General features: G+C 46.3%; 1 protein-coding gene across 2 annotated transcripts in view; it reads left to right on the top strand.

The window, feature by feature from the left end:
* The window catches only part of IGSF9B (immunoglobulin superfamily member 9B), a 98,257-nt gene extending 87,007 nt beyond the window's left edge, over window positions 1–11,250 (top strand). For both annotated transcript variants that reach the window (XM_054049514.1, XM_054049515.1), the window contains exons 19-20: window positions 9,922–10,043; window positions 10,868–11,250. In XM_054049514.1, the coding sequence (XP_053905489.1) occupies window positions 9,922–10,043; window positions 10,868–11,091 (346 nt within the window). In that variant the 3' untranslated portion in view covers window positions 11,092–11,250. The remainder of the gene's footprint in view (window positions 1–9,921; window positions 10,044–10,867) is intronic.
* The last annotated feature ends 3,180 nt before the right edge of the window (window positions 11,251–14,430 follow it).

Here is a 14,430-nt window from a genome sequence, read left to right as displayed (position 1 = left end):
TAAACTATTAAGCACAGTGCAGTTAAACTCAGTGGAGAGAGGAGCCTTGGGGCAGGCAAGGAGGAAGGACGATGTTCAAACTTGTGTAGCCAGCATTGGCTGAGGTGTAGGGAGGTTAGTGTCACATCAGGAAAACAGCAAGGTTTGGGGGTGGGAGCCTGGCTTTTCACCCTGCGGTGCCCCTTGCATTTCACTTATTCTCTCTGGTACCTGGAAGCTTTAAGTCCTTAGAAACCCAATTAGCCCATTCAGCACTGTTGTTTATTGCCGGTTTCAGGAGACCGGGTGAATGGGTCAGAGAGGGGTGCTTATACTGGAGGGGGGTCTGTAGTAACAAAATCAACCTCAAATCAATTCTGTTGTGGCTTTAAAAATATATATAATCATCTCGCGTGTGGATATATATACAACCAATCTAATATAGCCAGGACACCTTGATGAGGCCCAGCAGGTATAGGGAAGTCACAGGACAATTCTGTGTTAGAGCACTGTCGTCTGCGCTTTTATGCAGTGTTTTCATCCGCTTTGTTGATTTTTCTTTTCTGTTTCTTCCCCCTTTTGTTTCCAGCCTCGTTTGGTTTTGGGTTTTTTTTTTGTTTGTTTCTTTCCCCCACTACTTCTCCTTTGGCGTTTTTGACGTGCTGATGTGTTGCGGAGCTCGGCTCCTTGCGGGTGTTGTTAACTGCTTTGTTTTTGATTAATCTCAGCTATCTGGGCAGTGTTGTCGAGACAAGCTTCTCCTCAGCTCAATAGGTAAGGGTGATCCAAGTCCGAAAGGATGGCGTGGGGGCTGTCGGAGGGTGGCGGGGAGTGGGGCATGGAAGGGGCTTTTCCAATCCCATCTCTTCCTTTAAAGGGGAATAAGGAATTGTAAACTACTAGGACAAAACCTTTGCACACGAGGTCTCTGTGGCTTTTGGGTTTTCCCACTCAGCAGTGCCTCAGCGCTCTCACAGGTTCAGTGAGGCCTATCCACAGTCGGGATACAAGTAGAAAGACTTGGTATGGCTGTGACTTTTGTGGGGGCAAGCCTGGTAGGGTGACCAGATGTCCCGATTTTATAGGGACAGTCCCGATTTTGGGGGGCTTTTTCTTATATAGGCTCCTATTACCCCTTACCTCCTGTCCCAATTATTCACACTTGCTATCTGGTCATCCTAAAGCCTGGTGAGGAGGGGAGACAGCTCCTCATTCTGTATTCTGTAGGGAGGTGCATGGTCTAGTGGATTGAACAGGGTTGGGAGCCAGGAACAAGTAGGTTCTAATTGCAGCTCTGCCACTGACTCGCGTGACCTTGGGCAAGTCACTTCACCTGTCTATGCCTCCACTTTCCTCCTCTGGTAGTGGGGATAGTAATACGTACCCGGATGAGTGGTGAGAAATGGTCTGTGAAAGTGTTATATAAATGTTCAGTGCTATTGGAGAATTAAATCTTAATACCGGGTTTATCATGTGGATACAAATAAGGGACTAACAATACAAAACGGGCACATGTTCAGCAACACCTAATCGTAGCTCTCAGTTTGATATCTGCTAGCAAACAGTTAGTTATTTAGGACTATGATCTCATTCCATGAATTCAGTAAAGGGAACCCAGTTTCAAAATACTTCTCCAATTTTATTTTAACAGCTGAGGGTTCCCCCCCTCCCCTTCATTCCCAAGATTCCTAAATTGTATTAAACTGGAGGAGTTCTGTGTTTTTCCCCCTTTTTCTTTTGCCGTTTGCAGCGGTACAGTGCATAGCTTCAGCTCATCTGTGTTAAATCTTTGTTTTGAACTGTAGTAATTCAATTACAATAGAAGCCTCACCTCTCTGAAATTTTTTTTCAATGAAACTTGGCATGGTGGCTTCAAACCCAACAATGATTACAGTGACGTAAGCAAATCTTGCAAGATTGCTCCAGGAAAATACCTCTTGGAGACTTTCTGGGGACAGTTTCACAGATCTAGCAAGGTCCGGGCACAGAAATGGAAGAGCGAAATAGGAACTTGTTTCCAGATTCGTTTGTAGTGGTTGAGCTTCCTCCTCGTCTTCCTTTCACTGAGTCCTTTTGTGGAGCTAAATGTTACCAAGTACTAGCTCTGAAGACCAGAAGTGAAGGTCAGCTGAAGTGACACGCAGGCCAATACCAACGGCATTGGCTGCCAGGAATGCAGTGTCCCAGGCCTACTTTTATTTCCACTATCGGAGAGCCTGCATGCACCCATAGAGCAGCAGATTCCCAGAAATTTACAGCAGCTGTCCTGTGCTGCTTATCAAAGGGTGAGATCCAGCTCCTAGCCCAAGCGTGAGCCTGTGTGACTGGATAAGACACTAGACCCAGCAGGTCTAACAGCTTAGCGAAAGCTGGAAGTGATACCCAAAGGGATACAATCCTCCTAGCTCTCTCCGAGGATTGTGATCAGGGAGACAGATGGGGATGTCTGGAGGGTGTGTTGCGGGGGGGATGGGAGGGCAATACAGAGCTGGATATTCAACCAGGGCAGAGAATGAGGTGTTGGACTGGTGGGTCTATCGCACCGAGACCCATCTGGGTGGGGGGAGAGTGCAGAGTGTGCGACTGATAGAGGGAGCAGTGACGTCTTTACTACTGTCTCCTTTTGGAGCATTACCCTCATAGCTGCCAACCAGACAGCTTCATTCCTTTCCAGAGAGCTTCAGAAGCCACCGAGAGAGAGGTCCTCCTTTTGGGATGTTCTGTTTAGCCCTGGAAACTTTCTGCCCCACACCCCACTCCAGGTACCAATGGCAGACCTGAAGCCTTTTCAATCCTCTTCTCACGCCGATTCCAGGCTGAGATGTTCATGCATGTCTATAAAAGATCTCAGCAGCAGCTAAGCCGCAAAAATGTCTGCCAGCAAAGGCCTGATGACCAGGGACTGAAATGCATTTTACTCTGGGACTTGGGCGCAGAACCCATTGTAGTTGAACCTGGGTTCACTGTCAGGTTCTCCCTCAGCTAGAGGAGGGAGAGAGCCATTATCTCGAATGGGGAAGGCAGAGGGATAATAAATCCTGCACGCTAATAAGAAAAGAATCCCATAAACAGCGCAGCCAAGTAATTTCTTTATGATTTAGGGTCGTAAAATTGTCAGTGATCAGGGGCACCGGAGTTTTATACCAGACCAGCCAGGTTTTATGCTGCAGTAGGAAAAGCAGAGAGGGGGAGGGAAGATGTGGTTTATGAGCTCTGTGGTGGCTTACCCATCAGCAGCCGGGCACTGCTAGCAGTGTGAATGGGATCTCCACTGTGGGGATGCATGCAGATCAGGCTGGCCTGGATGGGACAGGCAGATGGGGGCAAATAGAGGGATACAAGAGACTCTCTGCATGTAGTGTTCGTTTATATTTCCCTGGCATGGCTGGAGTGGGAAGGCTTTTGCAATATCTCTTGCTGTGCGAAGGGCAGGCAAGTTTTATTTAAGGGTGTGGGTAATTTATGCCGTGTTCAAATTAGCGCTAGTAACTTTCCCTTTTCTTTTTAATTGAACCCAATGTGCCATGAACGTCTCCTAACTGGGAAGAGTTGGTTCTGTCATCTCACTGCCGTAGGAAACCCAAAAACCACAGGGAAGGCAGGCGAGCGCCTGTGCTACCTCTGCATCCTAGGCTGTCGTGTGCTGACAACCCCAGCTCCTCTCCTCCCTTTGGACAGTGCAGTCAGTACCTGGTACGCAAAGCCTCTGATGCCTCCTAGGTGCAAGTGGCAAAGCCATGTCCATTCCATGGGTGAGGAAGCTGCCCCACCCCCAGTGTGGGGGAGGACGATGACTCCTCTCGTTTAGTTTGAAACAAGTAGGTTCCCCTTTAAAGACTGTCCATGTGCTGATCCTCTGCATGTGTTTCACACCCACTCTCGCTTGGAGAAGTTGAGTCCGCTTGTCTGAGTGATTTTCTTTTCTTTTTCTTTTTTGTTTTTTTTTTTTTTTTTATTTTCTCACTCCTGGTTTCATTTATCTTCTTTTTTTCCCCTCTGATCTTCTTTTTTTCTTCCTGTCCTCTCCTCTCCCACCCTTCTTTTCTTCTCCTTTCTTCCTTGTTCCTCTCCTGTCAGCATGGTGAAGTCTGTTGTATAGATGAGTTGTGTTGTCTGCAGACCTGTAGACGGGATGCCATCTTCCAGTGTGCGCCCTGCTGTTATCCGCTCCTTTTTATCTCATTGCGGTGGTTGTGGCTGTGGCTTGGCAGCAGCTCTGTGGAAAGGGAGTGTTGACTTCTGTGTTTCTCTAGCATCTTTTGATTTTGAAGGATCCTAAGCTGATCCCAAGTGATGCACCCACAGCATCCTCTGGGGGTGGAGGCAGCAGTCAATCCCGCACAAGACTGGAGGGGAAGAGGAAACTCCTACTCCTAAGAAAAGTCTCATGGGATCTTTAGTGTCCATGCAACGCACACAACCGCTCTTAGCTTGTAATATTTCCTTGCATGAAAGAACCCCATGTTGATCAATGGAGTTTATAATCTTGGAAGGGTGTAGGATGGAGTAAACCTGGGCAGGATTTGAACCTGTGGGATATAGGCTGTCTAGATGGTTTCAGACCGGACCTTTAGTCGCCAAGCTGTTGCTGAAGTTCTCTGCCCGTTTGTTCAAGGGAAGAGAGTCAGGGAGGACGTGTGTGGTGAGGGAAAACTTTTATATTGCACCCTGGGATCTTCCTGCCTCTTCTTGTGACTTTTCTTCCCATTCTGGTGGAGATGGGTTGCCGTTCTTCCCTAGGCTTCGTCTGCTACCCTTCTAACCTCCTACATGCAAAGGCATTTGAAGAAGAGCAACAGAGATTCTTTGCTGGGTTGGACAAGTGGAGCTGCTTTTTTAGCCTAGGGATAAAGCCCTTCTTGCTATGGATACCGGAGACTCTTGTTTCAGCTCTGCTAAGGAGGAGTGGTGAAGCGTGCAAGCTTTGTAACTCACTCTTCTCTTCTAGATACTGCCCTTTGCACACTCAGAAGCTGGCTGCTTTGTGCACTCCCTCAGTAACTGTGAGGCGCCTTCAGTAACTTTCTGACCATATGGTTCTGACTCGCGCTCATCTGGAAGTGTGGTAAATTGAAGACCGAGAACTTCTCCATTAGTTCTTCTGACCCAAACCTGATGCTCTGTAGACTCTGGGATCTGAGTTCACTTCAGAACCTTGTAGAAAATACCTGCTACATTTTTAAAGCTACCTTGCCCTATTATGACTCAGTGCTCCAGAGTGAATGAGTGCAGTGACAGGTTCCTCTGCATCACACATGGTGTATTCTGGATGGTCTTTGTGCATAGGCTGCTGCCCAAAACACTACAAAAGGGGCAGGAGGAATGAGAGGTCTTTTTTGCTGGTATTAGAAACAATCACAACAGGAGAGTCGGAGTTGACTGCAGAAATAAAGGGTGGTAGAGAGGCTATAAATCTGTTGCAGCGTACCTGTCCTTTCCTTTGCCATTGTCCACTCTTTACATCTACGACACCTGAGGTCAAACTCTATATATGGTGAAACATGGGTTTAGTGCACTTGCTCTGTGTGTGGCTGGAAATGTGGGAGTGGGGAGTCCTATTTTAGAGAACAAATGGAAATTAGTTTGATGGAGTTTCATCCTAATCTCTAGTGGGCATTTTTCTAGCATCATAAATGTCACAATTGCGAATATCTTCTTAAAGGCTTGTGGCAGGGGCTGCTACAGCTCAGGGCTGAGCGGTATCGGTATAGTTGTGTGGCAGTGGGGGCCAGCGGTGGAATAGGTGCTGCAGATTAGAACTACTTCTCGGTTCAGGATTTAAAGAGCAGAAGCTGTTTCACCTTGTGATGGAAGACCAGGACTGGAATAATGGGTCACTCTGGGTCAGGATTGAGTTACATTGTCCGAACCGTTTGGAGAAGTTCACTCAGTACCTGCCCGCATATAGCAGCCACACACTTGCTTGTATCCCATTGACCTAAAACTGAAAACTCAGTAAAATCAGGCACGGAGTAATGTGTGTGTAAGCTGGGTGCAGAGGAGGGCAACCGTTAGCATTGCCTGTATCAGTGGTTGTTCAGCAGCACAAAATAAGGTGTGGCTCATCAGAGAACACCAAATAGATGTTACGGGGACGCTAGCTTCTAAAATTAAGCTATAACCCTGTATTCACCATTGGAGGCAAACATTGTCTTCCTGAGAGGAATTTAACTGTAGTCCCATCTCTCTTACACATCCTAAATCTAGCCCATCCTAGGAGGGTGAAAGTCTCACTTGGTTCCAACAGGAGGGAATTGTGACTTGTCTAAAAAGGTGTTTCGTCCTCTGCTGAAGTTAATGCCACCTGCTTTGTGGGGAGTTCCAGCTGTTCCATCAGAGATGGTCCTGAGGATCTGTATCTTTGCACGTTCGTCAAATCTTGATGTCTATGCTTGAGCGGTGAATATGAAAGGAGCTGATTTATACCCTAAACCTTACACTTTCAGTTGCATCTGCTGGTCCCCAGCTGCTCAATCAAATTGCTCATTATGTTCCATATGCTTCTCAGTGCTGTTAGCAAAATCAAGAAACTTGGCCAGTCATATCAGTGTCTTTAAAAACCTTGGAAGTCACCGGCCTTCAGTATTCTAGCTAAGTACCTACTGCTACAAAAGCCACTTCCCACGTAAGCTCGTCTTGTCCCAGCGTACAGTCTCACCATGCCACTGTGGCCTTACCCCCGAAATGCAATGAGGGATGTAGCATCGAGTAATGGGAAGCCCGGTTCTGTAAATATGAAACACTTGGAGTTCCCTCCTAGAACAAATGTCGACTACAATGAGATGCTACCAGCTGGACAGGATGAGAATAAAGAATAATCTCCACATCCAGATTTTCACAGCTAGATGGATGAAATGCCCTGAATTTGGCCCACAGATACTTTTATCAGGGTATGTTGCAACACTTTAAGCCTCACAAAACCCCATGTGCAGTAGGTATTCTCTTTATTTTGCAGATGGGGAAATGGAGACACATTGAGGGATAAGTTACTTGGCCAAGCTCTTGCAGTGACTGAGCAGAGAATAAAATCCAAGTATCTACTCCAACCTGCCCTTCGTTCAGTCCTCCCCAGACCTATTCAGCACCAGACTGGTCTGATTACAACAAGGGATTGGGATTCGTGTCTTGCAAGTTCTTGTGCTTTGCAAGGACAAATCCTTCTCTTCCTGACCTGCTGTTGAATCAGGGGCTGGTTTCTTGATTCATACTCCACATTGAACAGGAAGAGTCTTCTGTGTATTCGATTGATCTCAGGGAGGGCTCCAAATAACCAGATGGCTGATAGAGGAGAGTTCACACTGGCATCCGAAAGTGAAAGAGAGCTGCTTCGGTTTAGGGCCATTAACAGTGCAGATTCCTCACAGACTGTCAGGCAAACCGGACCGGCTTTAGGTCCTTTCATATTTTTTCCATAGATGGCACTTTTATCTGTGGGAAATGCACTGGCTAATGTAATCATTGTCTTTGTCCAAATCTTTTTTTGCGTCTGCTGCTCCAGCCTGTCCTATCTGCTTTCTCCATCTCTTTGTATGGAAAACTAGAATTCCCCCACTTTTTTACCGTAGGCTGCCATGCAGCAGGCAAGTAAAAGGGAGTTTTGCCTCTCTGAACATGTCGTCTTCCATCAACCCCACGCTTATCGGTTTCATCTCAGTTTCTTCTGCTGTCTTGACGATGAGCACAGGGGAGTCGATGGGAGCGAATGAGAGTCCCAGAGTGCTGGACTACTCTTGGTTAATCTCAAATGCAGTGAAGTGTGAACAGAGGACCAGCTCCTATTTGGGTTCAGATTAACCCTTTCAGGGGAGTGTTACTGAAGTGTAAATGATCTGACACAGGCACCCCATTCTTGCTCCCATTGCCCAGTCTCTCTTTCTTTGAATCCTCCAGTTGATGGGCGGAAGGTGTAAGTGCGATATTCCTTGCTGGTGCTAACTCTTCGAAACTGCCATCCAGGAAAGAATTGTTGCCTTTATTTTCCTCTTCCTTTCAGAAATTTCTGTGAAGCGTGGTCAACCTTTGTGCATCCCCAGGAGATGCAGAACAACAGACTTTTTTGTCTGACCATAGCATTTACCTGGCGTATAGCAGGAGATGGGGGATAGGCTGACATTTGATAACACTACCAGGATGAGGAGAGCCTGGGAATTCAGGAAATGTTACAAGCTACCCCTCTCTTAGCAGGTACAATATTTTGAGACGGTTTGATCAGTGGTCTCCAGTGAGTCAGTAACGATACCAAAAGAATGTCTCCTCCTACTTGGAAAGGTGTGACAGAGGGAGGGGGAATGTATTGGAGGACTGGTGGATTAAATCTCTGCCCTTTCATCTCAGGAGAGCTGGATTTGAATATTGGCTTGGTCTCACACAGTGAAAACTACTTTGTGGACGTGGCCTATTCACTCACGGGCACGTGCTCCTATCTCAAAACCCCCACACTCTTTGGCACTCTGCCTGATAGTCAGGAATGTAGCACTCCGCTAGAACAAAGGGCTCCAAGGCTTGAGAGAACCGCAGGTCACAGCTGAGCTGTCTGAAGGCTCCAGTACAGGCCTTGTCTGTAGTCTATCTGGCCCTAACTGTCAAGACTCAGACGCTTTCTTTGGTGGATAGCAAACTCTCAGTTTTGGCGGAGAGGTGCCTCAAGATAGAACTGGCAGGGGAAAGGTATGGGAAACCAGGAAAAGAATGGGAAAGTCAATAAAGACTTTGTGAAAACTGGAAAATTTATAGTTGGACAGACTTCGTCCAGAGGGAAGGGTTTTCCTATACTCACCTGGCCCCAGTGTCCTGTCTTCTAATATCTAGTCAGGGAAGGACTAGCAGACGGGAAAGAACTGCACAAAAAAACCTTATACAAAGAGCCCGTTTCTCATGCACCAAACTCTAGAGAAAACATTTACCTTGTAACAGGCTTTGGTGGAAGAATAAACCAGCCATACAATAAATCAGTGAAATGGGCTGGGGAAACTCATGAATGAAACCACTGAATGAAAATCCCGATGTAGGAAATAGAGATCTGCTCCCCATGATAATATCTTGTAAGTACTTTAATTTCAAAGTCATGGTATGTCTTATCCTACTGGGGAAGAAAATCAGAAGCCTGGCATCGAAGGATTAAACAACCTGTCAGCTCTTATTTTATTGTGTGTGTTGTGGCTCTGAGCCGTGATCCTGGAAGGGGGTACCAACTTGCCAGCCCCAGCAATGCTGGCTTGTAAACTCTTCGTGTTTCTGTTTGCCATTTGGTCCCTGTTTTTGCTGTGGGGTTGGGAAAGGGAAGGGTCACTGCTTGTGTTCTGTCTGTCTGGGCCACTGTTGCCATAGCTGGCGATGTGCATAGCGGTAACATGGGTGCCGCTGTCCTGTTTCCATACGCCTTTTGCTTTCTCTTTCTTTAAAGGGGCTTGATGCGGGTTCCCAGAAGTGCCTTGTCGGACATAGGATCTGCCCCTTTCTACCTACTTTAATGGTTTTGAAATTACAGAAACAAAAGCATTTTTAAGACGTGAGCCTCGGTACCGGTTGTCTTGCAGTGTGGCTCTTCCAATTCCTCCACAGCTTAGCCATCGGCAGGCATTTGATTCTGTCCACAGGAACAACCAGGGCTGGAGCCTAACACCTCTCTCTAAACTTTGCCTGTTTCTGCCTGACCTACACTCATCCATGGTATGAGAGGGAGGGAAACAGTGGACAGGGAAGTGTGTATGTGTGTGGGGGGAAACTACAGCTGTCCCAAAGGCAGTGAGTAGATGGTGTCATGTTTCCACCAGCATCGTATTTAGCTCCAGTGCAGCTGGCTGACCTTACTCCATCGGTCCCGGATTCCTCACATTTTCCTTTCCATGGCAGAGGATGACTGGTCCCTCCCCACCCGAGAACTCTTCTGGCCGGAGTGTGACAGGGGGCCACTGATGGCACGTGTCTGCTTTTCCTTTCTAGAGAACATCCATCTCCATCCGGGAACGCTGCTGCACCTGAGAGGCTCGAAGCTCTGAAATACCAGCGGATAAAGAAGCCCAAAAAGTCATCCAAGGGCTCCTCAAAATCCAGAAAACAATCCAGTGAGTGTGAGGATCACAAGACTCCCCACTAGTCTCCCTGTCCATCCTCCATTTGAGGCCTGATCCAACGCTCATTAAAGTCTCTGACTCTAATGGGAGTTGATTCAGGCCCATGGTCTGAAGGTCTCTGAGCTACTATAAAACCTATGTTTTATTCTCTTGCTCAACAAATCCTTACAAAGGAAGCAGGCTCTTTTTCCATGAGGCCACAAGGGCTTCCCTGCTCCTTTCAGCTGTAAAACGGAAGGCCCCATCTCCTGTTCGTTTTTTTGTTTTTCCTTGGGATGTTAGTCCAGATCTTAGTCCAGAAGAGGAAGGGGATAACTTCCCTTTGTAGTCCTGAAATTAGCTGGAGAGCCCTGGAATGACCCTTCTTCCAATGCCTTTAGTGGCTTTCTGTCCATTTAAATTCAAGATCCTCCTACATCTCTCCACCTACATCTCTGCTGTCATTTCCTCCTGCTCCTTCTCCAGCCCCTTATCTTCTCCTCAGGTCCTCTGTCCTGACTCTTCCCTTTGTCTCCTACTCCCCCGCTGAGCTATGTGCCTTCCCTCGCACTGTCCCCTACACTTAAAACAACCTTCCTCTTCCTATCCTCCATCAAATCCCTCCAAAAATCCTCCTCCGTCAGCTGAGCATCCTATGTTAACCTTCTCCCCAGCCAAACCACGGAGGTTGGTACATTATCCTGACTTAGACTGTGAGCTTCTCAGGGCCGGGCCCAGGCATTTGTTTTACACGCTCTGTAAAGCACCACATCGACTCATGGAATTGTTATAGATAACTAATCCTCTTGTCCTTCTCCTTCCCTCTTCCTCTTCAGATGGTTCTGCCTCCCAGGTTCAGCAACTTCCCAACTCTCAGGTACTGTGGCCTGACGAAGCGGTCTCCCTCCGCAAGAAGAAGAGACACTCTCGTCAGGATCCCTTCGCTCGCCTCTCCGCATTGAAGGATGACCTTTGCCACCGGCAGCTCCCTGAGGACCAGACAGCTATTCTCAACAGCGTGGACCACGATGATTCTGGCGGGCATGCCACCTTACTTTAGCATAGCGCCAGCCAGAGAAGGTTCAAAGGGAGGGGGGAGGAGGGAGAGGAGATTTCATGAGCTACAGACACATGTGGGGAGAGATGGGGTGTGAGCTTCAGCCTGGGTTCTCATACCAACAGCTGAATGTTTGGTATCACATCCAGGGAACCCAGCATCCAGTCTTTGCCCACTGGGAGAGGCTCTCCCCTTCATAGGACACCTTCCATTTAGTGCAGATCATGGGGGTTGGGGTGGGGGTGGGAGGGAGGAATATCCTAAATTAGAGGGCTGGAGGGGAAAATACCCCAGCCTCACCCACCCCCTGCCATTTGGAACAGGAAAAGGTGAGGTTGGGGCTTGCAGGGCTCAGCGTGAGAGGGATTCAAACTCAGTGTTGTCATAAGAATCTGTTGCCCCTTGAATCCCCTCTCTCTGCTACGGCTTCAGTTTTATGAGTGCTGGAAGAGGGATGAGATTTTACATCCTGGTTTCCAAAAGTATGTATAGATTTAAAAAAAAATCGGTGCAGATGACCATGTATATTTATACAGTGTGTATTTAGGTAGGAACATGGAAGTAAACAAATGGCCTGAATTCACAGGAATCATTTCGATTCCAGAGAAAACAATGAAGTGACACAGAACAATCCAGATTGGAACTGATGATCCAGTTAATCTGATAATTTTGTAACGCATTATTCTAAAATTATCCCAGAAAACGTTACCAGTGCAAAATCTCATAGCCTCTCCACCTTTTTGCCTGAGGATGATGGGTAACAAAAACACAAATGATCTTTTACTTCTGTCCAACCCCCCCTCCCCCCCCCAAAAAAAAACCCTCCAGAATAAGTAGATGTGTGGAATTGTGCAAGGTCCCGTACATGCACACTCTCGAAACTTGTTAACTTATGGTAACCTCTCTTTGCAAACCTGCAAGGATGGGGGTGGAGGGCGGAATTTAAATCCAAGGATCTTCTATCTCAAACTAGACTTTGTCAAATTTGAGGAGGGGGGTTAGGTTGACAATTTATTATTATTATTAGTAACATTCTGTAGTTCACTTTGTAAAATTAATTAAGTCTTAGAATACAAGATCTCACTACAGGAGTGTTTGCATTCTTTAACCTTTGCTGCAAAGTGAGGGGACAGAACTGATTTTTTTTCCTGTGTAGTGTGTGTGAATGGAAATGGTTCAACTGGTGTACCCCCCCCCAAAAAAAATTGTGAACTTCAGTCTGCATCTTCCAATCCATTGCCCCACTGATTAATGTAAACAGGGCAAACACAACGACGCCTGAGAGAGAGCTTTTGGAAGGTAACTTTTGGTCCCCAGAGCTGAATAATTGCTTCTAGCTGCAAGCAGTAGAAACAAATTCTGTCACCTTGCATCAGTTCTAAATGTGTTGCTGATATGTCCCCTCCCCTGTTCCAACTCCACCCCAGTTTTAGAATGAATGTGATAGATGCATTGGGTTTTAACACTCCCAGGATTCAGTCTGAGGAGTTATGTTCTCCTCCTTTTACCAGTGCCATTCCAATTCTTCACCAGAGTGTATTTTCTACTCAGATTAGTTTGACTGATTCATATGTCCATCAGTTTCTCTCTGGATTGCATAAGTCTATATACAAGGGGCAACTCTGGTGTAGTGAATGGAATGTGAGGCTAGGAGTCAGGATCCCTGGGTTCTATTCCTGGTTCTGCCACTGGCTCATTGTATGGCCTTGGGCAAGTCACTTAATCACTCTGTGCCTCAGGTTCCTCATCTGTAAAATGGAGATAATGATACTTAAGCTCCTTTGTAAAGCACCTAGAAATCTACAGATGAAAAGTGCTATATAAATGCGAAGTATTATTATATTCCTATATTCAAAAATATTTAGGTATTTTCTAAGTGGCAAGATCAAACAGTGCATCCAGGTCTTTGTGTATTTGTTCCCTTGTGCTGGAGTGCTAAGATCGTAGCCTGCCTGGGAATAAACCGGTTATACTTAAAGTATTTCATGTGGGTGTTTTTGCTTTAAGTGAATTCAGGATGTAGAAAAAGTCTCAGGTGAATTGTGGGAGGACCTAGGTACTTCTTTGCACAGAATCTCCAAGACACAGGATTTTCACTTGTATACTTCCCAAGGTTGATTTTTTTTTTCAAGTGGGATGGCCACAACATTTTTACCAGTCTTGCTATGGTTAACACGTGCTTTGACTATTATTCTTGCTAATGGTTGAACCTCAAAGGGCTCAGTGGTTTGGAAATGCATCCAAGAGTTCAGATGCTTTGTAAAAATGAACAGTTTAGATCAAGCAATATCAGTGAGTCAAGCTGTTAGGTGAATTTAAAAATTTCACCTAGAAATATCCCAAGATGACTTTTTTTTTAATTAAGGTTTTTGTTTCCAGTCTCATCAGATGTTCAGAAACAACAATAAAAATTACAGAACACTTTCAAACCTCAAAATCCTGATGAGGTTCAAACCACAGCGGAGAGAACTCTGTGATAAACAGTGGTATTTTTTTTCCAACTTAAAAAATTCCATCCAAAATGAGACAAATTTGCTCACAAGGGAGAGGAGGATACTCGGATAACAATCTGAATCTTGAGCATGGATTGAGGCATTTTTGCAAGTATACAGTTGGTGGCTCTGGCTAGGTGGGAAACCAACCCTGCCTGTGGCCTGAATGCGTATTTCTTTGGTTACTGTGTGTTTAAAGGGTTGCCCTTGACTTCACTAGGACCTGGATTGGATTTCATGTCACTTGCACACAAGGTGTAAACACTGAGCCCATATTCGCACCAGAGAGAAAAACAGAAACTAATTTCTAGCCGCAGTCCAACAGGACAGCTGTCTTTCTAAAAAGACTTTTTGTCAATGGGGAAGGAAGCAGTTGGCAGTAGGTACCACCACAAAGTTTTCCAGGAACCTCAGTCTGCAAGGTTCCCAATCTGTGGGTGTGTACCCAAATATGCTAATGTCACAAGACTCTGGACGCCCTCCAGTTGGTGGCACTGCACAGAGGTAGGCTGTTTACTACTGCTTCCCATCTATAGGTGAAACTAGTCCCTGTGCAGAGGGGTAGCACAATGTCTACGCACCACTCAAGTCTCCCGGAAGCTCTATTTTGATGAGGTGCATAGGCCTTCTGCTGACTCTCTGTACAGGGCAAACTTCACTTCACTTGCAAAGACCCTTCTTTCTTCTGCTCTTGCTTTGTAACCGTCCATGCAGGATGTTTACTTTTCGAGCACTTTCTGGGTTAATCGTGGTAGCTCTTCATATTAACAGGGCAGTATCTTGGGTCTCTTGGGATGACTGTCTCCAAGACCCTCTCACTGTCCTGACTTATGTAGCCCTAGAGGACTTA

Source organism: Malaclemys terrapin, chromosome 15 (assembly GCF_027887155.1).
Source record: "Malaclemys terrapin pileata isolate rMalTer1 chromosome 15, rMalTer1.hap1, whole genome shotgun sequence".
Lineage (NCBI taxonomy): Eukaryota > Metazoa > Chordata > Testudines > Emydidae > Malaclemys > Malaclemys terrapin.
Note: the sequence above shows the minus strand (reverse complement) of the source record. Positions and strands in the feature narration are given on the sequence as shown.